This window comes from Echiichthys vipera (genome assembly GCF_963691815.1).
Source record: "Echiichthys vipera genome assembly, chromosome: 15".
Classification (NCBI taxonomy): Eukaryota; Metazoa; Chordata; class Actinopteri; order Perciformes; family Trachinidae; genus Echiichthys; species Echiichthys vipera.
The window spans coordinates 24,362,378-24,385,267 of record NC_139840.1 but is presented as its reverse complement, the minus strand read 5'-3'; the positions used below and the strand labels follow the sequence as shown (position 1 = coordinate 24,385,267).

The window sequence follows — 22,890 nt, the reverse complement described above, 5'->3', positions numbered from 1 at the left end:
ATGTAAGGCTGAGGCAATTAACCTCCTTCATCCGTCATACACTCATGGCTTTGTGTGTGTGTGTGTGTGTGTGTGTGTGTGTGTGTGTGTGTGTGTGTGTGTGTGTGTGTGTGTGTGTGTGTGTGTGTGTGTGTGTGTTCATACGCATATGAGCAGAGTGTTCCTCCTGTGCGTGCAAACGGTTTGTGTGTTGCGAGCGCGTGTTTCCGATCAAAGATAAAATCCCTCTGCCTTTCACCTCAGGGAGATGATGTCATTCTCCGCACAGTAAGAAAGGACTCTGGCAAACAGCTGACTTTACTCACGATAATGAAAAAAAATCTTCTTTTCATGCAGCTGCAGGGTGTCATCGTGTGCCATATGTAATATAATATACTGTATACATATATAATGTTCAGTGCTTGTACAGTTGATACAACTGACGCATAATGCAGGCATCCTCTTTCAGGGGGAGATATTTCTATTATTATTATTATTATTATGGCGACACAGGGGTGTGGTGGTCAGCACTGTCGCCTCACAGCGAGAGGGTTCGTGGTTGGAATCCCGGCTGTGGCCCTTCTGTGTGGAGTTTGCATGTTCTCCCCGTGTCTGCGTGTGTTTTCTACGGGTCCTCCGGTTTCCTCCCACAGTCCAAAGACATGCAGGTGTTAGGTGAATTGATGACTCTAAAATTGCCCATGGGTGTGAATGGTTGTCTGTCTCTGTTCGTCTCTATGTGCCCTGCGATAAACAGGCCGTCCTGTCCTGGGTGTACCACGCCTCACGCCCGATGTCAGCTGGGATCGGCTCCAGCCCCTGCGACCCCGACGGGGACAAGCAGTTGAAGATGAATTATTATTATTATGTGCTGGTTAATTTGATACATATTTTAGTTTCTTTAGAGCAAGTTGACTCTTGGGATCACTAATGAAAACAACCACACAACACGTTTTTAGATGGTTTTTAGATGCTTGGTTACAGGAGATAAAAATGTATAATTCTTTGATTGCAAAAGCTATATTTTTTTTCCATTTTTTTCTGATTGTATTCCAAATGGATTATATTCAGTAAGTTTATTACAATTTTGTGGGACGAGAGTTATTATTTTCATCCCACTAAGCAGCTTTGGCGTTCTTCACGAACAAACCAGTGGAACCGGCACCCACCTGCATGTTTTTGTAATAATTGTGACAAACTGTACATATCTATGCATGACTGATGTACACCAGTATTGCAGAAACATACTGTAGACTCCTCAGTGTTTATTACACAGTATCCATTATTTATCCTAAGAATTTGAATTTTAGGAATGAAAAATTAGAAAGCAACACATTTTCTTACTCAAAGTTTAGGCTTCTTAGGTAACTTTAATAAAAATCAGGTAAAATCATCCCAGCGTCTATTTAGGCAAATTCGGTCATCAAATAAGCCATCGAGACAATTTTTGAGACAACGTAGATTTTCTGGAGAGACGCTAACAGCCTGCTGCAGCTAACACTGATAAGCAAATAACTGCAAATAACAGCAAACCTCTGCAGTAGCATGATAAGAGTTACATAAACCGAAGCACCAACAACGTAGTTAGTGAACCCAGAGTTTATTAAAGGCTTACCTACTGGCCCCGGTACCAGCTCCTCTCATAGTAAAGTCCATTCAAGTCGTTTGTTGCCGGAAGACGCACAGTAAGTGCAGGCAAGGGGAAAGCCGACTCGCCTGCAACTTGAAGTGAAGAGAGACAGAACTGTTCGTGTTTGTATCTTTTCCGGCTGTGAAACAAAAATGAAAGCTTACAATCCAGACACCTTTCATAGGCTGCCATTGCCGTACGATGACCGTGCTCTGATAAACCAGTGGCTTATTGTTTTGAATCTGGACATTGAGACGCTTAGGCAGAGGGATTACCGTGTCTGCAGCAAATAATTACGTGTTTTGCTGGAATAAATCTCAATGGGCTCCTTCCTTTTGGATTGTATTTGGTAATGGACTTGAATGGAGCAGCTGGTACCGGGCCAGTTGGTAAGTCTTTCCAAACCCTCTTTTAATAAACTACGTGTTCAATAACTACGTTGTTGGTGCTTCGGTTAATGTGTAAGGACTCTTATCATGCTACTGCAGAGGTTTGGTGTCATTTGGAGCATTATTAGTGGTTAAAAAGACATTTTAATGCGTCCAACTCGCCGACCAGAGTTTATCCGTGCTGTGTTCCCTGTTGTTTGAACACATAGGAGTTTTTAAAAAACAACTGTCATTTTACCTTTTTCCTATCAATAGCAAAGGTATCTCACTGATGAAAAAGGTAATCCTAATTGTTCATATGTTGTCCGTTTTGTTTCAACAGAGCGTTTGGACCCGGAAATTGTATTTTGAAAGGGTGTTAAGTCAGGCTTAACTGACGATCTGTGACAACAGCTACTACGGTCAAGACAAAGTGACAGTTTCAGCTAATTTTAATCTTAAATTATCAACTTCAGCTTTAAGGTCAGCTATAATTATTACATCACATTACGTCACATTGAATGTCAAGGTTATCAAAAACCCAGCATGTCTTCTTTGCCCTTCTTGAGCAGCAGATAAGATGAGACAGAAGAAGACACTTGACAGATCCAGCTAATTACTGTCATGAAGCCAGAAGCCAGCCATTTAGAAACTCCTTCTGACTACAAACAGATACTGCCGCCTCGACAACTCGCAGAAACACACAGAGTCCAGACGGATTTGTCGAGGGGGGCTTAGATGTGCATGCACACAAGCACACACACACACATGCAAGAACAAATTCATACAAACCCACAAAGACAGATAACAGAAGCTGTAATTACAACGTGGCTGTTCAGGCGAGGGTGAACAACACAGTACTTCAAACACACAGATCGAAGAATGGGATGTTTTACCACTATAATTACAAGCATAAATGAGAAGGGTATGAGTGCAGATATGACTAGAGGTGGACACTCTCAAAGGTACACGTATAATTATATGAGCACATAGATTAGGACATAGACACTTTGCAAGATGAAGGTCAACGACAATTATGATGCATAGTATAGATCCTCAAGGTTACCATAATTTGTGTGTATGAGTGTTTATACTGTGTGTGTGTGTGTGTGTGTGTGTAAAACCACTCAAGAAATCAGTGTTTTGCAGCTAAATGTGATGATTTGATGTTGTTTTCTTGAACAGCTGAGTGTGTGTGTGTGTTCGTGTGCGTGTGTGTGTGTGTGTGCATGTGTGTTGGGGGGGGGGGGGGGGGGGTCTCAAAAGAGGGAGAGCTATTGTCTATCCAGTGGCCAGTGTGTGTGTGTGTGTTTGAGGGGACTGACAAAAGAACTCTCACTCCATTTTCTTGGTTGGCTGCTCACTGTAGGTTAAAGGTGAGGATAAAGAGCATTTTCTGCCATTAAAAAAAAAATGCAATCACGACATCGCCAAATCTATGCACATGTGCAGTTTAAAGAATTTTATCAAAACCACCAAAGAACAATTTACAGTAGAAGTTATTTATTTTAGAAGAATAGTATTTTTTTTTTTTTAAGTTTAATATTTCAGAATTTCAAACAGATTTCCTTGTTGACACACAAACACAGACAATACAGGCATCCCAGTCGTGGCTGGTCAACTGTAAAACAAGGACTCCGGGCCAGATACGGAGCTGTTTACAGGACATTACTTTGAGTTCTGACAGTGTGGTCCATTGCCATCATCATAGAGTATCTAAGCGAATGCCAACCCAACTGTCATAATAATGCGCGATGAACACAGCACTGAGGCTGCCGTTGATCCAGCAGGTGTTGAAATAATAACGAAAACTAGTTGTTGAAATCCAAGCCTGCGTTGCTGACGTTGCCAACGTTAGGCTTTCTAGCTTCCACTCGGGGTGGAGGCCCAGGATGCCAGCTTCCACTTTGTATGAAATATAAATGAACTGCTCGATGTGTCTTTCCAAATGTTTAATGTTGTAAAGTGACAGATGGCTTAAATCACCGGCACATTGAGTGGGGGGGGAAATATCTTCTTTCAGTGTTTGAAGGCCAATGCCATTATGTGCTGCTACAGTCAGCATCGAACACAGACAGTGTAACCCCACAAAGTCAGCAAAAGGAAGAGATCAGGATGGACAGACGGGTCAAACAAGCTTGAAACCAAAAGTCAATGCTGATGTATTTGAACTTGTTTATTGTAAATTGTTTAGTATGTAAGTAAAGTTGCCTGTAACAAATTAACTTATTTTAAACCTGAACCATGATCCACTCTAGGTTGAACAATAAGTCGAGGACTCGAGAATAAAGCATAGCTAATTTAACATCGCTGTTAACACATTTTGACAGGAGGAGGAGGGGATCGATCTACCAACTCACAGATTAGTGGATGATCCGCTGTACCTCCTGAGCCACACACAGATACACTACCTGACTCACATGTCTTTGGCCTGTGTGGGAGTAAACCGGTGCACCCGGAATAAACCCACACAAACCCAGGGAGAACATGCAAACTCCGCATGGATGGAGCCCACCAAGGGCCCGGTCATAGCTTATCGGCCTGATAGCTGTTTCCCCTCTCTGGACTTTTTGGTGATGGGAGGAAGGGGGGTGGTCTTCATCTTGTCTCCGAACGGACTAGTGTCCCCTGACAAATGATAGGACTTCCACTTGTCATTTGAGTTGTCTTTACGTGGGGACTTTTTGACAGTAGGGGACAGGCAGCCCAACCTGAAATGCTTCACCGTATCTTTCAGCGCCCTGTTCTCGTTTTCCAAACCCACAATCTTCGTCTCGTACGCGGCAAGGCTTCCTTGTGACGCCATTGCCTTTTCCTTCAGGGTCCTGTTATCCGACTTACACCATTGGTACTTTTGTAGTACCTCATCCAGCTGGGGTTTCACGCACTTCAGCTCGTCATTCTCCTTAATCTTTTGCTCCAGAAGTTGTTGTTGTTGGTCATTTTGTTTTTGCAGTTCTTGAATTCTATCAGAGAGTTTGGTAAAAAAGACAGACGTATGCATCTTTTCTTTACTCCTGCTTCTCTCTTGGCACGAATTGGTTTTCTGGTTTTCCACCTTCATGACTTCATACATTTCCCTAACCGTCCTGTTCTCCAGCCGGAGAGCACTGGCTTCAGTTTCATATTCCTTGAGCTTTTTTTCCAGCTTGATAATTAGGTCTTGCTGTTGGTCGTTTATGAGCTGCTGCTGCACTTTTAATTCACAGCCGCTCACTACCTCTTTTTCCAACTTGTGCTTCTCTGCTACGACCTTGGCATTTGTTTTCTCTGCCACCAACTTGTTCTCATCAGCAACAACTTTACAGTCCCTCTCTTTCATCTTGGTTATTACCAGCTCTGTCCTCAGGTTTTCTATATGTTTCTTCTTAGAATCCCGTTGCTTCTTAACCCTAACTAGGTCTGCGGTCTTTGTATTTAACTCTTTATCCTTGGCTCTCACATCACATTGCAGTCTTTGCATTTCCTTGCTGCTCAGACGTAATCCCTCTTGAGCGATTGCACTGCTCTTTATGGCTTTGTGTCTGTCATTTGTGACATTTGCAATCTTGGTAATTTGCAGTTTTTGAGTGTGCTCTAACTCATAAATCAAATTCCTAAGACTGCCATTCTCCTGGTCTCTGGTTTCAATGTCTCTGACCTCAGCTTTCTTAAGATTTTTTCTATGGATTATGATTTCATTTGCACGGTTCAGTTTAGTTTCCAGATTCTTTATGATGTTACTCAGGCGCTCTCTCTCGTTTTTATGCTCGTCTGATTCCTCGATGAAGTTTTTCTTTTCATGCTCCATCTTGATCATTTCGTCTTCCTGTTCCTTACGTAACATCTCACTTTCCTCAGTTTCACGTCTATACATCTCTGTCTCCCTTTTCCTGTCGTGTATTTCTTTCATGAACTTGAAATCTTGTTTTTTGTGTTTTTTAAGCTCTGTCGCTTGTTTGTCACATATTGATTCTAATACGTGATTTCTCTCTTTGAGAGGGAGCAGATTTTCCAACATTATCTGGGTCTCCATTGCCTTTTGTTTTACTTTAGCTAACTCCTTTTTTGTCATCTCATGGTCTTTGTCTTGCTTTTTTATCAGTTTGTCAGAATCTTCTAAGGTTTTTTTGGTAGCGTTTTTGTACCCTGTCAACTGTTGCACCTTATGACCTTTTTTTGCCAAACTCATCTTCAGGTCTTTGATCACCTCCGGTGTGTTGATTAACTTTTCCAACTCCTTCTCCTTCTGGATTCTCAACTTCTTCTCCTCGGTGAAACCTTTCTCATGTTCCCTAGACTCCTTCTTGAGACGGATGATTATCTGATCCAAGTTTTTCTTCTGAGAAGCCCTCTGCTTCTGTTCGCTCTTGAGTTCAGTTCTGACCTTAACTAAATCTTTCCTTAGATTTTCTTCATGCATTTGTAGATCCTCCATTATATTTTTGAGCTTACTTACCTCACGCTGTTCCTTTTTTAGAGCAGAAGCTTGGATGGAGAAATTTCTTATGTGCTCCGTGTTTTTGGCCTCCAAACATTTCTCGTTGGCTGTTGCCCTCTGTAGTTCCATTTCGAGCTCTAACACATAGGCCTTCATTGTGATTGTGGAAAAGAAAGGCCGTCTCTCTCTCTGCGACTGTCTGTATGAAAAGTTTCACTGGAGTTACATAATAGGCAACACACTGCACCCAGAACTAAACTGGGACATGTGAATGGTAAGGTTCACACTGCAGAAGGGTTTCACCACACGGAACATTCCATCTGCCTTTAAAGCATTATGATGTCATGCCTTTATTCCATAATGATGACATCATGATACATGATGTCATCATCCATTCGGAGGAATCATTTTGTTTGTTTTTTAAAAAAAAACAATAAAAACGTATATGAAACACATAAAACAGGGAATAACAAACTAAAATTAAATAATTAAAGCATCAAAATCTAAAGTTGTTATTCCAAAGTGTGCATTTATGTGGAGATATGTTGCGTTTGTTCCTCATAATACCCGTGTGCCTTCTAATACCTATTCAATTCAATTCAATTTTATTTATAGTGCCAAATCATAACAAGAGTTATCTCATATCTCGTTATTACGTGTGTGCAATGAGTACAGAAAAGATGACCAATGGCATAAATAAACTAGTTCGATCATATGAATTATGATAAACACCACAAACAAATAAAATATTGACTTTTTTAACATTTCGATTTAAAGAAAGAAAGAGATTTTAAGAGTTTTTTTGTGAGACCATAAATGTTAATTCTGAAAATCACATGTCCTGTGCTCCCTTGAGAAAAATACAATACAATATGATATTACTCTATTATCAGAATAAGGCTGAGATTAGTTTTGCAACGCAGCAGCTCCATTTACAGCATCACATAAAAGACAGTAGAGATGAAAAAAGACAAAATGAGTTTGTTTGTCACAGAAGTAGTTACGGAAGAAGCTGCGTCTCTGACGTGGATGCACACTACTGTAGTTGGGTAACCTTTTATTAAAAGTTAATGATAACTATTGGTTTCACACGGAAACAGCGGCCTCCTCCCTATGCAGGCATTCTCTATACTACGTCCCATGACTTCCACCATTGCTCCTGCTATAATTAGTATGCCACCTAACAAATATGTGCTTTAACAAGCTGCTTGCACAATCGACCTCTGACTTATTTTTTGGTGAGGACATTCTGGATGAACAATTGGACGCAGCAGTTAAAATGCGAAACCTCAAACGAACAATGTTTTTCCCTTTTCTGTCACACCACACACTCTTTGTCTATTAAGTGAACCTGGAGCACTGGGGGCCCCGGGGTGGTCGACTGCTTTGCCTGGTTGATAATTCAGTCTTACTAATAACATTAACAATGGCTGCATTCTGTTCAAGTTTCCCAGTAAGCAATGACAGTGAGCCAGCACGCACATGCACCAGGACTCTTAAGTAGCTAAATGAAATTCAATCATTAATTGTATTAATCACTTCTTTTGCTACTTTAGCATGTTATAATACCTTGAAAAGGGGCCATTGTTCTAGTTTTCAGACTGCTGTACAGCAAGTGATTCAAGACTGCAGTCACCGTCTGTGCTGCTGTGTTTGATCAAGCCACAGTTCTTATTAAAATCTACTAAATGCTTCAATGATTTTGGCCCTGGAGATGTCTGTGTCTGTCTCTCCTGCTGTCTACCTCCTGTTTTCCCTTTTTTGAATCGGTATTCATGTTTTTGTTCCTCTGCTGTGTTTTTCTCAGGTGTTCTGTGGAACCTGTCGTCATGTGACGCCCTAAAGATGCCCATCATCCAGGATGCCCTCGCTGTGCTGACCAATGCTGTGATCATCCCCCACTCGGGCTGGGACACCTCCCCGCATACACAGGAGGACCGCAAGCTTCACCTCCACTCCTCCCAGGTCCTCCGCAACGCCACAGGCTGCCTCCGGTCAGTGTCACTGTCCGTTTCTCCAATGTTTTCACTTCTTATCCAGATGTGCTTCTTTAGATAGTAGTCTGTGTTATTTTTTTACGACTGTACATGCAGAGAACTGACAAACATTGCAACATTTAAGATGACTCATCACTTGGCTTTAGAGCTGCTGTGGCTTTTTTCTGTTTTACACTCGAGACAGGATGCTAGTTGTACAGTGCAGTCTGGAAGTAGTTGGACTGCAAGACATAGTTTTCATTTCCTCTTATTCATTCATAAATTAATAATTCAATAAATACATTACTTTGTATGTAAGCCAAGGGCCCTGTGGATCCTGTGGTCAGTACTGTATTCAATATAAGTACAATATAAGGTATAAGAGATGTGCCGCATATATACTGTATATACATATATATGCATAATATGACAATATAAGTATGTATGTGTGTGTGTATGTATATATATATATAAAATATAACATTAAATGTATAATCTTAAATTCCACTTGTCAGCAGAAAATTAGGTACATATTGTCATTGGTTACTGAGTCATTGCAACTAGTCACTTATTTCTCTACAAAAATGTGTTAAATTCTTCTCCAAGACATATAAATTTGCCTATTATTATTATTATCATTATTTATTTTTATTTTCATGTCTTGGCGAAAACAGACAATTGACCAATCAAAGCTTTGTTGGCAGAAAGATTGTCAGCTTCCTTATGTAGCTTTCTAGTTACTTAGCAACAACCCTGAAGGGGACTCAGAATTGCTTCTGCAGGATCGATAAGCTTGAAAACTATGCATAAGTGAATGAAGTGAAACTAATTAACAGTTGGGTCGATCACACATCTTTCATAGTACACTAGTTAAGAAGACATGTTTTCAGAATCATCAGATGTTATTCACATGGAATTTGTATTGGTGAGATGATTTCCAAAACTACCAGGATTGCATAATGAAATTTCCGAGGGTGAGACTGAGCTCAGCCGAGCTAAATATTTCCAACAGAGACATATCGGCTGTGTCCCAGACATTTTTTTATCTGTATGTCAAATCAAATCAATCAATCTTTTTTTATATGGCACTGCCTCACAGAAAAAAAAAGCAAAACTAAACATGGACAACAAAGAAACACCATGGAAACTCTAACTTCCCACCCCCACAAATATACACACAGAGATACACAAGACATACAGTACACACTCACGCACACATAGCCATATACAGGCATACACACCCACACACACAAACATACACACACCCACACACACACACTAGTGGTTGCTGAGGAGACATGGCTGGGCACCGAGATCTAAGGGCGCACTCACACTGTCCGTCCGTACCGTGCCCCCTGCTTTAGGGTACTTGTCCCCCCCCTCCCTCTCTCTAGGCCTCGTGCTCGTGCTCATACACGTGCGCATGCTCGTGCTCGTACATGAGTACATGTGTACATGTGCTCGTATATGTGCAAACGTGCTTTACAAAAGCCCACCTCTCCCAAACGGGCCGTGACCACTCACATGGGTCAAAGGAACTAGACTTGAGCCGTGAAACGTGCTTGGGCACGGTACGGATGGACAGTGTGAGTGCGCCCTAAGGTGAGGAAAAAGCTACCCTTGGGGCCACGCACACCGAGAGGAATACTGGTCCTTGACTGCAGGGGGCCCCGCCACAGCCCAGGCAGACAGTAGGCTCCACACTGGGGTGCAGAGCTCTCTATCCACCCGGGCCAGGGCAGCACCCTGAAAGATGGACCAGAAACCACTCCCGGTGTGGTAGGCCCCCAGGAGGAAACATTGGAAAACCGAGGGTCTAATCAGTAAAATAAGATAAAAAGAATAAAAGCTAAAAAGAATAAAATATATAAGAAATATTAAAAACATGAAAGGAATTAGAAATAATCAAGCAGGTCAGTTAAAAGCCTGATTAAAAAGGCGGGTCCTGAGCCTCTTTATAAAAACATGAACATTTTCTGCAGCCCTGAGGTTCTCCGGCAGGCAGAATGCCCGAGACCGTTGAAAACTAGTAAAAGAACATTAATGTCGGCATAAAATAACATCTTGCAGACAGAAGAATGACAACTTAGCCTGAAACATTCATAAACTATATGTATATTTGTATTTTTGCCTGGCTCGCATTGCGTGGAGTTAATATACAATAGAACAAATAAGTGTGCTTTAATTAGGGGACAATTCACTGTAGCTTTTGACATCTGAAACAGGGCTATATATGACACGTCTGTATATTGTATTATTATTATTATTTTTCCTCTGGAGAATGCAACAAGAGTTGAGCGAGAATAGATTGGGATTGCTGCCACGACTTCATTTGCATGTGTGTGTGTGTGTGTGTGTGTGTGTGTGTGTGTGTGTGTGTATGTGTGTGTGTCTTTGTCTGTGTGGTACATGCCGTTGTTTGTGTAGTCCATGAATTTCAACCTAAATATGTCTATTTTACCTGCTCTCAGTGAAAATAAGCTACACATTTCAGATGCTTGGGTCACTTCTAATACTGTATGTGTGTGTGACAATATAAACACATTTCCTACTGTGTGTAGTTTTGAGACTGTGTGTGTGTGTGTGTGTGTGTGTGTGTATTGCAGGAGATAGCTTTGTGTGGATCAGCTCCCTAAACTCGAAGGGCTAATTCATCTTTCTCACGCCTCGTTAGGGAATGCTGGGAGTCTGATTAAAGATTGAATATTTCATGGCGGGTTTGGTATACCGCCGGCCACCTTCTCTCTCTCTCTTTCTCTTTCACTCTCAATCTCCCATTATCCTCTCCACTTTCTCATCTTCTCTCCCTCCCTTCCTCCCTCCCTCACTCACCCCGTCTCCATCTCGTTTTATTACTCCCATTTCTTCTCTTTCCAGCATATTAGCCCTCCCTTTATCCCTCTCTTCTTCTGTGTCGCCGTCTCTCACTTTCACACTCCTTTTTCTCCCTCTGCTTACTCACTGCTTGTATCGCTCTGTGCGTGTGTGCGCGTGTGTGTGTGTGTGTGTGTGTGTGTGTGTGTGTGTGTGTGTGTTGGTGTGTGTGTGTGTGTGTGCATATGCCGTTGTGGCACCTAACAGGAAACTGCTTAAACTTGTGCTGCTAGAAAGCTGAATATGAACCATGCACGTTGGATTTGCAGATGTAACATAAATTCTACAGCAACTAATGGAGAGAAGGTTTCATTATTTACTGTACTGGGGAGAAGAAAGAGGAATACCACGCAGATGTGTAAAAGATGTGGATGCACCCTTCTCTCCAAGACACATAAGTGATCTTTACTCCTCTGAGTGCAGCTACATCACTATGCAATCGACTTACAGGTACTTACAGCCCAAATTACACTCAAATAGTGCACCTGCAACTGCAACTCTTTCACTTGCACATAGTAATGCAGTATTTTATTGTAACATGCATCTGATCCATCCTCGTGTATCGTACATATATTGAATGAGCTGTGAGGCAAAAAAGCGAATACACCGTGTGTGTGATTTAATGAAATTTGTTTTTGAGAATACGCATACTAAAGCAACATGACAGCTCCCCAAAAGTGAAGCCAAAACCTGTTGATCGGCTCCTGGGGGCTAAGTGCACATCAAATGAATGTTTCTCAAAGATGGTTTGTGTCATTTCGGCTAGTTCTGAACATGCTGAGATATGTTCAGGTTAGTGATAGACCGATACATCGGCCGGCCGATATTGGCGTATTATACGTGTATCGATATCGGCCGATGCGGGCTGCTGCGTGCCGATAGTTTTTTCCCGGCATTATTTACAGACAGGCGTCCACAGGAAGCTCCGTGTTACTGGAGATGCCTTTTGTAAGTTTAATAAATGTTCCTTTTATTTAAATTGAGACTCGTAACATTTGTTATTATCATTGTTATCATTGATATCATTGTGTCATTTTAATGATGTAAATTGAGGGAGCAAAAGTCGTATCAGCTCCAAATATCAGCTCAAGAAAATCGGCAGTCCGTATGAGTCATCGGCTAGGGCTGATGAAAAAGAAAATTGGTATCCGCATCGCCCGTTAAAAATCCATATCAGTCGATCCCTAGTTCAAGTGTTAATTTTCCTAACAAGTTTTCATTAGTTATTCGATGCTATAAAAACACGGCGTAACGTCATGATTGACACCACATCTCTGAGGCTGCTAACCACTGATGATCGTTTCATGAAGTGATAACATCCAAAGCGGAGTTCGTAATACTGTCTAGTGTTGAACATGAAAGGACATGATGCTTACCTATCACACACAGCACCAACATTGATGCAGCGTTCTACAGTGGATGCTACTCAGATGTAGGATGAGAAATGTGATCCTTTTCCCTGCTCTATGAATAATTCAGACACAGTCATTAACAGCAAATATTGAGGTGGTTATGAACTGCTTAAATAACTCCTATAGACTAGTTGGTCTTGAGAGCAGCAAAATGATTAATAAGTTCAATTAAAATAAATACAATTCCCAGATTTTAATCAAACTTATTCAAATACTCATGCAGGCGCATCGGGCAGAACCCTGAGTTTGATTACAGAGTTTAAGACCACCAAAATACTCCCTCCATGTTTTTGATTTTTCTCACAGCAGCAGCAGCGCACTAAGGAATAATCCAATTCTGTTCTAGCTCCCTACTCCTAACCCCTTTTTTCCAGCCGTGTGCTTTTCTTTCCGTTATTTAGATCCTTCACACTAAACGATGATTTGAGATCACGTGCAGCCCTGTACGGGAACACTTCAGAGGGATAATTATTCCAAATTGACTGAGGTTGATTGAACTGAAAACATTAACAGGTGGTAAGAAAAGAAACGTGTAAAAGAAGTACTTTCAAAGTAACATCTGCGTAATTTGATTCAGTTTGTGTCCCTGGTGCTTTGTCACTTTAACAGCACCAATGACCCATTTCTTTCTTTCTTTCTAGGACCCCCATTAGTTATTACCAAAACTGTTCTTCCTGGGGTCCACATAAAACACAAGATATTTCAAATGTCACATTATGGAAACTCTGCAATTATAAACAAAGTAGAATGAAATTAAACAAAATATATTTTTATGAAAATGAGATAAAATGAGTGGCTTTTTCAGTTTCATGTTACCTCACAAAGGAATGATAAAAACAAATAGTAGAGTTAGCAAAACAGGTATCTAAAATATATACTGTATAACTGCACAATGCTGCTAATGTACAGTGATGCATTAACAAGTTAGCACCACAAATATCAACAACCTTCACATACAGAATATAATACTATATGTAGCCTAAACTGATTTCAACCTACTGGATCCTGCTGGTGACCTGGATTAAATGCTGGTTTTATTTTATTCCGATTTGGAAAACAAATGCAGCTAATGGAGTCTTGGTGCCAGTTCTCGTTGACTGTGAGGGCACCAACTTCTCCTAGCCATCTTTAATAGTGTGGCATTTAAAGGGCATGGCACTCGCTCTCCTCTATGTCACACAGACATGCATGCATACATGTGCTGTATCACATATTCATAGGTGACTGCACCTCAGGACAGCCGTCTGTTGAACCCCTGAAATTTGCAGACGACACAATGGTCAACGGCTCAACATCAACACAATGAGGAAAAAGGGCCCAGCAGAGGAAGTCCCTCTTGCACCAGCTCAGGAATTTGAACTTGTCTCAAGAGCCGCTAAACGGTTTGGTTTGGACCAGCTCCTCAAGCGAGACAGGAACAGACTCAACCGACAGCAGGACTGCAGAAAAATATCACTGGTGCCAGCCTGCCCTCTATCCAGGAAGTCTTCTTCTACAGAGTCAAGAAACGGGCAGGAAGCATCGCTGCAGACCCTTCACACCCTGGACACAACTTGTTCCTACTTCCTCTCTATAGTGGGCGCTACAGAGCACTGTACGCCAAAACAACCAGACATTGTTTTGGTTGGAACGGTTACTTTATGCAGGTTAACATGAGTCAATAGTGTCCATAACCCTCAAACATTGAATATACACTGTACTTCACTGTACCTGTGACAAATATCAACACTGTCAATATGAATATAAGCACGCTGTATACTGCCAAAACTATCTCATTTAAATAGAACGTGACATTAAGGGACTGTCCACTAAAGTGTGTTTTCCCAGCTGAAAATGCCAGGCGCTCTTCTGAAAACAGCTGCGAGCACTAGAGAGCGCTTTGTGCACTGCATTCTTTTTCCTAAGCTGAGAGGCTTTAATTTGCGTTCCGTTGCTATGATAGAATATGCGTGGTGTTGAAAATGTCGGCACAAGGTAGAGTACTTCCTCTGGACGAAGCGGAGGCTGAAGTTCATAAAGAGACGACCGACTCGCCGGTCGATATGGATGGATACTCAGATACTATTCATTCCTCCACCATGGTTGTTGTTGTTCAGCCCTCGTACAAGCAGGATGTGACATTTGTGATGTCGGTGCATTTGTGTACACACTTACTTGTCCAATAAAACTGATTGTGTTTCTGATGCAGATGTGCTCAGAACACAACAAAAGAACAAAACATCCATGCAAAAATACTCAGGTGCAAGACAAAATATGGGAACAAAGGTGTGCGCACTGCTGCACGCTAATGTGCTGCATGTTAATTTTTCAGGTGGACTGTTTATTAATGAGGTGTGTGTGTGTGTGTGTGCGCGTGTGCGTGTGTGCGTGTGTGTGTAACAGAAATGTGAGTTCTGCAGGTGAAGAGGCCCGGAGGAGGATGAGGGAGTGTGAGGGCCTGACAGATGCTCTGCTCTACGTCATCCAGACCGCTCTGGGGAGCAGTGAGATTGACAGCAAGGTACCTCTCTCACGCAAGTCCAACCCACTGCCATTCACACACACACTCGCACACAAAAGCACCTGAATAAAAAAAAAATATAAAAAAATATATGTTGATGTGTGCGTGTGTGTTATGATTACTGTGTCAAGAATAATTATAGTTTACATGAATTTACATGAGTTGTATGCAAATGTTTTATCTGTGTCTTTGCAGACCCTATGCATACACTGTATATGCATATTAATCTGTTTAATTATTTGCCTGTGGTTTATATGTTAATGACCAAGGCTTGCAAACCACAAATGGTAATTTGTCCTTTTTTCACACCTACACTATTTAGCATTTTTCTGGACATTTAGGGTCACATTATTTTCCTGCACTGGAAGATTTATAGTAGCATAGTAAATATTAGTAACCAGTGAATCATATCTTGAAAGAACAAACTACAAATATCAGAAATTTCAAATATTTTACAAAATAAAGAATTCATCTAATTAGTGTACAAACATACAGCATAAATCCCAAACTTGGAGAGCTTGTTTTTTACAGTGCAACCCAGGTGGCCAGTGACACACAGAAAAATTACTAGCATTTTATCACATTATGATTTTGCTCTGTGTTTGTGTGTGTGTGTGTGTGCGTGCGCGCGCGTGTGTGTGTGTGTGTGTGTGTGTGGTTTGAGTGGAGGCTCTTCACAAGGAGATGTGAAGTTTTTAATCCTTAGAAATCCTTCACAAGATCAAAGCCTGTGACTGTTGGCTGTATAGCCATTCACAACAATGGGATTAGTGTGTGTGTGTGTGTGTGTGTGTCTGTCTGTCTACGTTATGCATGCAGGATGTGTGTGTCCATATCTTTACTCCACAGTATGTTCATATATGTGTGTGTGTGTGTGTGTGTGTGTGTGTGTGTGTGTGTGTGTGTGTGTGTGTGTGTGTGTGTGTGTGTGTGTGTGTGTGTGTGTGTGTGTGTGTGTGTGTGTGTGTGTGTGTGTGTGTGTGTGTGTGTGTGTGTGTGTGTGTGTGTGTGTGTGTGTGTGTGTTTGCCTGTGTGTTAATATGTTTCTACAGTATGATTTTTGTGAGTGTTTGTCTCTTCGCCTGATTGCATGTCTGTCGCTTCTCTTTTCCTCTCTCTCACCACTTCTTACCCCATCTCTCTCCCTCTTGTCTTTCCTTCCACCATCAGACCGTAGAGAACTGTGTGTGCATCCTGAGGAACTTGTCGTACCGTCTGGCCGCAGAGACGTCTCAAAGCCAGCAGGGGGGATCGGAGGAGCTGGACGGTCTGTTATGTGACACCGGCGGGAAGGACGCCGAGAGTTCTGGATGCTGGGGCAAGAAGAAGAAGAAAAAGAAGGGACACGACCAGGTGGGAATATTTTTAAAGTTCTCCCTTTTTTTTCCTCTCAAGTTGGTCAAATTCGTTTTGCTGATGCTTCATGTGAACTAAGAAGAACATTCGTTGTGTATATGTTTGGACAGAGTGTTGACAAAGAACTGCAGATCTGTGCAGTTCAGAAAATACTGGATCATTTTGGTGGATTCATTAATGCCTTTAAAAATTCATTCACTCATTCATCTTCAATCGCTTGTCCCTGTCGGGGTCGTGGGGGGCTGGAGCCGATCCCAGCTGACATCGGGCATGAGGCGGGGTACACCCTGGACAGGACGGCAGTCTATCGCAGGGCACATAGAGACGAACAGAGACAGACAACCATTCACACCTACGGGCAATTTAGAGTCACCAATTAACCTAACTCATGCATGTCTTTGGACTGTGGGATGAAGCCGGAGAACCCAGAGAAAACCCACGCAGACACGGGGAGAACCCTCTCGCTGTGAGGCGACAGTGCTGACCACTACACCACCGTGTCAATCCTCCAATAATCCTTTTGACAAGCTATGGACTGTGTTTGGTCTTACCTGAATGATGTTGCCCTCTAATTGTAGAAAAAGGGGACCACCGTCCACACACTCACACACACACACACACAGGCACACACACACACACACACACACACACACACACACACACACACACACACACACACGCACACACACACACACACACACACTCACACAGGCCTCTCAGTTCAGTTCAACTCAATCAAAGATGTTTGTGCAAATTACTGACTTGATGCTTAACAAGCTTCAGGGCTTGTGATACACGACGCTAACTTTGAGTCCCTACGCGTGAATACCGGGCCTACTTTATCAAAGGAGGCGTTAACGAGCCGGGACGCGGCAGCTCCAAGCTACAAAGGTGGCAGACGGACATCTCTCTGTGGAATAGAATTGCTCATGTGCATTGTTAGATTCCTGTCATGCCATGACTCCGAGAGTTGCTGTTTCTTGTTTTTGTGTGCATCAGGAGTTATGTTAATTAGACCTCTGTTGCCAAAGCAACGTGGTAATCAATTGTTGCGGCTAATATGACACCTATAATGCCTCGACCGTGTAGTGGGCCATTTCATCAGGGGAAAGGAACGGATTGAGTTTTTTATTTCTACGCTCTGTAATGGTTCCTTTTACTTTCTCTCGTATTTCACGACAAAATACTTTCTTATAGAATTTTAATGACCACTTAAAAATCTACATTTACACACAGAGTACATAATACATGAGGAGTTTGCCCTTGTTAGTGTGACCTCATTGGCTGGCGTTCCCTGTCACATGTCCACACCTGGATAATCAAAGTTAAACAATTTTACGAAGCATCTAGTGGGTATTTTCTAAGACACTGTCCCTGCCGTTTTATGTTTTCATTTATATCGTTTTGTTATCTGTCTTGTGTGAGAGCAGATGTCTGTGTTTGCCCCCCCCCCCCTTTCCAAATGGAGGATTCAGCATCTCACTCTGTAATGCAGCTCTGTGATGTTTCTAGTTCAGGAAAATGTGCTCAGTTCATCCTTGGTTCACACTACCTCTAGTCTCAAATGAATATTTATGGAGCTTTTCTTTGATATTCATGGTGTTTGAGCCAGAGTTTTTTTTTTTTCCATGTGAACTGCTGAGCTTCAACCGCAGTGCCACCTGGATTATTTAGGGTCATGTCAGAATGAGGTGCAGAAGAGCTTGATGATACATTTATGCACCTCATGAAATAGCATCAACACATGCTACAAGATTTTCACACAGCAGGATCAGAAGATATTAGCTCTACCTACAGATCGACTTTCCATACACTGCTCAGAATCAAAATTATCAAACCGATTTAGCATTTCTCTCGGGCTCTGTCCATGCGCTGCCAACAGGAAGACTTTCATCTTCCGGTTGGTTAAAAAAGGACTGCTCTTTTAGTTGTAGAATTGGCAGAAACGGCTGCCTTGGAGTAGGCTCTAACTTCTTGTCATGCTAATAAGCAATCAGCATCACATTCTGGATGAGTGGAAGGCATCCTTTACAGCGTGTCGAGAAGCTGTGGGGATTGAAAACCCAACACTTCCGGTGGATCAGGGGCGGGTGAATTGCTCATTAGCCCTGCATGCTTCCCCCCCCCTTTCATTTCTAGAAAAGACAGAAAAAGGAGTTGTTTTTTTTGGTTTTTTTAATGTTTATGATGAGCCAGGCTTTTTGCTTTTATTTGCCAAGCGAACCCTCAGTGAAATTTTTGTGTATCCAGGCAGAACCAGGGAGATGAAGGATTTTAAAACTAACCCTGGGATCAGATTGTAAAGGGACGAATCATAACCTCTCCATAATAATAATAATAACCCCCCCTCTCTTCTCTCTAGCTGTCCCTCTCCACTCCAGTGCAGCTGTGGTTGATTACTATGGAGGAGCGATAGAGGAGCTTGTTGGAGAGGGCAAAACTCTATCAACTGTGGGGTAATTAGAGGAGAGAGAGGAGAGGAGAGGAAGAAAGGATATGTCGATGGAGAGGAGACAAAAAGGGAGAATAACGGAAGTTGGGGTTGAGGGTGAGAGAGGAGAGGAAGTTGTAGAACAATAAGTTCAAAGTCAAAAAGAGAAGCAAAGGAAGATAACAGTGCAGTCTGTTGGCAGTGTTACAGAGCATTATGAGATGTCGGGAGGGATTACGTCACCGCAGATGGGAGGAGGGTGAAATTATTTTCAATGCAAAAAACAAACATGTGGATTCATGTTATATAATGACCACAAGTAGGATGTTTTGTTAACAGTACATCTGAAGTCAGATTCAGATAAGCATCAACTGTACATGCCAAGTACATTTAAGCATGTAAGGATTCTAAGTCCAGTTTTAGTCTGCACACAGTGCACAGACCAAACTGTACAGGAAGATGATTTAGATCAACAAAGCAGCTCTGTTAGGGCTGCAACAATAAGTCGACTAATCGAAAATAATGACCAAATATTTTGGTAATTGATTCATCGTTAAATTATTTATCTTTATGAAAAAATGGCAGAAAAATGCTGTTTTCAGCCTCTCAAATTTGGAGATTTCCTTCTTTTTTGTTTAATATCTTATAAAATTTAATATCTTTGAGTTGTTAAAATGAAAAAAGTAATGTTAAATGTTTAAATCTTGGACTTTGAGGAACTGAGATTGACATTTTTCACATTTTTTCTGACATTTCATAAACCAAATGATTAATTGATTAATCAAGTAAATAATTAGCAGATTAATCTCGAGTGAAAATAATCGTTTGTTGCAGCTCTAAAGCATCACATTAACACATAGCCACCATGCACTACACTTGTGTATTGATATGATAAATTGTATAGCAGGTGGCTAATGCACCGTATGTCTGTTGACCGTCGGCGAACCCAGTGCCATCCCCACTTTAGTTACAGCCATTCATTCTCACACAGCACATATTCGGTTTAAAATCATCGTAAATGTCTGCAGATTTAATTCAATTTTAATTTTAATTTAGGCATGATTTTTTTTAACAATGGGTTCTTGATTTCAGGCACTTGTGGACAAAAGCAGGCCTATAATTTGCAGCCAGGGTGCATCATTTTTCCAACTGATATGACTGAAACTGTCGCTTGAACAGGTGTGGCCAGCTAGCTAACCACTGCTCTGTATTTTTCCAAAATTAAGGGTGTCCAACATGTAGTCCAGGCGAGGACAATAACTAATGATTACTTTTTGGTGCAACATGTCAAGCAAATGTCAGTATCTTCCAGTATCTGTGTGAATTATATTGCAGTGTGCGCTGAGTGTGCTGAGTAATCCCCAAAGCTTTCACCTGTAATTATTGATGTACAGTATGTGCGCGTATTTTTCAAAATGCATCATCAATGCAGAAGGAAATGTCAGATTGCAATTACAGAGGAGACAGAAAAACAAATGGATGAATGCCACCCTATTTATACGCTGTTTATGAATAGTAAATCTCTCTCCTTCCCCTGTTCTTGCCTGAGGGGACCATGCTGGCAACCTACCACTGTCAAAGCTCGCCTCACACAGAATTCAAAATGCCTTTCTATTCTGAATTATGTCTCATCTTCCCGCAGTGGGACGGCGTCGGCCCCTTTCCAGACTTGGCGGAGCCCCCGAAAGGCATCCAGATGTTATGGCACCCTACCATCGTCAAGCCCTACCTCACACTGCTGTCTGAGTGCTCAAACCCAGACACCCTGGAGGGAGCAGCTGGGGCTCTGCAGAACCTAGCTGCTGGCAGCTGGAAGGTAAGGACTGTTCCTGTATCACTGAGAGCATCTGCAGAAGTGTGTTTGAAATTCCAGTAGGTGCCAGAGTGTTCTGAGAGTGAGAAATCTCAGCAGATAGCAAAATAAAAGCCCTAATAGCCCTCCTATATTCTGGCCATTTTGTGCTGTGGAATAGCAACCCTTACTTACTGGTCCTTTTAAATTTCCTAATGCATGATTACGATTTGGTGCACATCTCTCTGAGATCAACACTTTTATGTAATGGCATCGAAAAGTCTAAAGCTAAACCAGAATACATCTCATCTCATCTCATCTTCAACTGCTTATCCGAGGTTGGGTCACAGGGGCAGCAGCTTTAGCAGGGGACCCCAAACTTCCCTTTCCCGGGCCACATTAACCAGCTCTAACTGGGGGATCCTGAGGCGTTCCCAGGCCAGTGCGGAGATATAATCTCTCCACCTGGTCCTGGGTCTTCCCCGAGGCCTCCTCCCAGCTGGACGTGCCTGGAACACCTCCCTAGGGAGGCGCCCAGGGTTCATCCTTACTAGATGCCCGAACCACCACAACTGGCTCCTTTCAACACAAAGGAGCAGTGGCTCTACTCCGAGTTCCTCACGGATGGCTGAACTTCCCACCCTAAGCCAGAATACATGTATATCCTAATAAGTGTATCTCATCAATACGGTAACGGTATAAATGTGAACAAATAATAACATGAACAATAATATGCAGTTTTTACATATAGAAAAAAGAAAAGAAAAGAAAGAAAAAAAGTAAAGTGCAAGAATATATAAACACAAGTCTGTGATGCTCTCTCTGTCCACCTCAAAACCTTCTCTTGCCTTTGCTCTGTCCTGCCCAGTGGTCGGTGTATATCCGGGCTGCGGTGCGTAAGGAGAAGGGCCTTCCTATCCTGGTGGAGTTACTGAGGATAGACAATGACCGCGTCGTGTGTGCCGTAGCCACTGCGCTGAGAAACATGGCTCTGGACATCAGGAACAAGGAACTCATTGGTAAGTTGTTAATTCATAGCGAACAAAAATGCTTCAGTTGCACATAAGAGCACCGGAGTCGTTTGAGTTTTGGAACAAGGGTAGGACCAGATAAATGAAAACTGGAAGGACACACACGGTATGGAAAAAGGATGTCATTTTTTTAATGCTACCAGAGGAATGTGCTTAATTCTGCCTTAATTGAACATGATGGCACTGAAAACAAGTGCAGTCATCTTGACCCGCTTGCAGAATCACTCTCTTGCTTTAATAACGAATGGTAATTGTTCAAGTAGACACGTTTAGAGGTCTTTTGTCGGTCAGTGTCATTTGTGTGGAGAGTTATTGCTGCTAGGGATGGCTGACTGGCAGCGGACTTGTGGATTTGTCTTTAATTAAAATAAAAGCGATACATGTCTTTATAGTATTTGTCTGTATTTATGCAGATAGAGACCAAGTGATGTCTGTGGTAAACTCTGCTTTTCTGCTGGTCCCCATGGCAACAACTACATGCCTCCTTCCTCTCGCTGTGTCTGACGCTTGAGGCTCTGAACCAAAGTGTCTGTGTCAGTGTGTGCTGTCTAAATGCGCATGTAGCCATTCGTGTGTATTAGTGTATGTAGGTTGTAATGTCAATCCTATGTCCCACCGCCACGGGGCATGTTTATGTTGATATGCTTAGTGTTGTGTTGACATGATGAGATTGCGTTAGAGGTACAACATGTTTTTCAGTTCAGTCAGCAGTAGATATCAGTACTGTCTCCACAGTCGGGTCCCCTGAGAGTCAACCGTTGTTTTATTGCTGCAATGTTACAAACTTGATTGCTTCATTTTCAGCGGTGTTATGTGTGTTAACAGTAATTATGTGAATGTTGCCAGTACTGCAAGTGTAAGGCAATAGTTAAATTAAGCAGCTTACATGGTTCAGTCGTGTTTGATTACTGTAATAAGCCAGTTTAGATTTTATTACATATTATTTGGAGACAGTTGTATTATTCAGAGACGTGGACTTGAGACTTGGTGACTTGGACTTGAGTCAACTCAAGTCACTGTTCTGATGGCTTATACTTGACTTGACACAAACTAAAAGACATAAGACTTGACCTGGAAGTTAAAGACTTGTGACTTGAATTGAGACATGATGAGTCGAATGA

At 42.0% G+C, this 22,890-nt stretch overlaps 1 protein-coding gene across 1 annotated transcript in view; it reads left to right on the top strand.

The window, feature by feature from the left end:
* Positions 1–22,890, top strand: part of ctnnd2b (catenin (cadherin-associated protein), delta 2b) — a 174,380-nt gene that overhangs the window by 140,927 nt on the left and 10,563 nt on the right. The window contains exons 15-19 of the mRNA XM_083928526.1: positions 8,205–8,391; positions 15,042–15,159; positions 16,330–16,512; positions 20,589–20,777; positions 21,607–21,757. Coding sequence (XP_083784652.1) covers positions 8,205–8,391; positions 15,042–15,159; positions 16,330–16,512; positions 20,589–20,777; positions 21,607–21,757 — 828 coding nt within the window. The remainder of the gene's footprint in view (positions 1–8,204; positions 8,392–15,041; positions 15,160–16,329; positions 16,513–20,588; positions 20,778–21,606; positions 21,758–22,890) is intronic.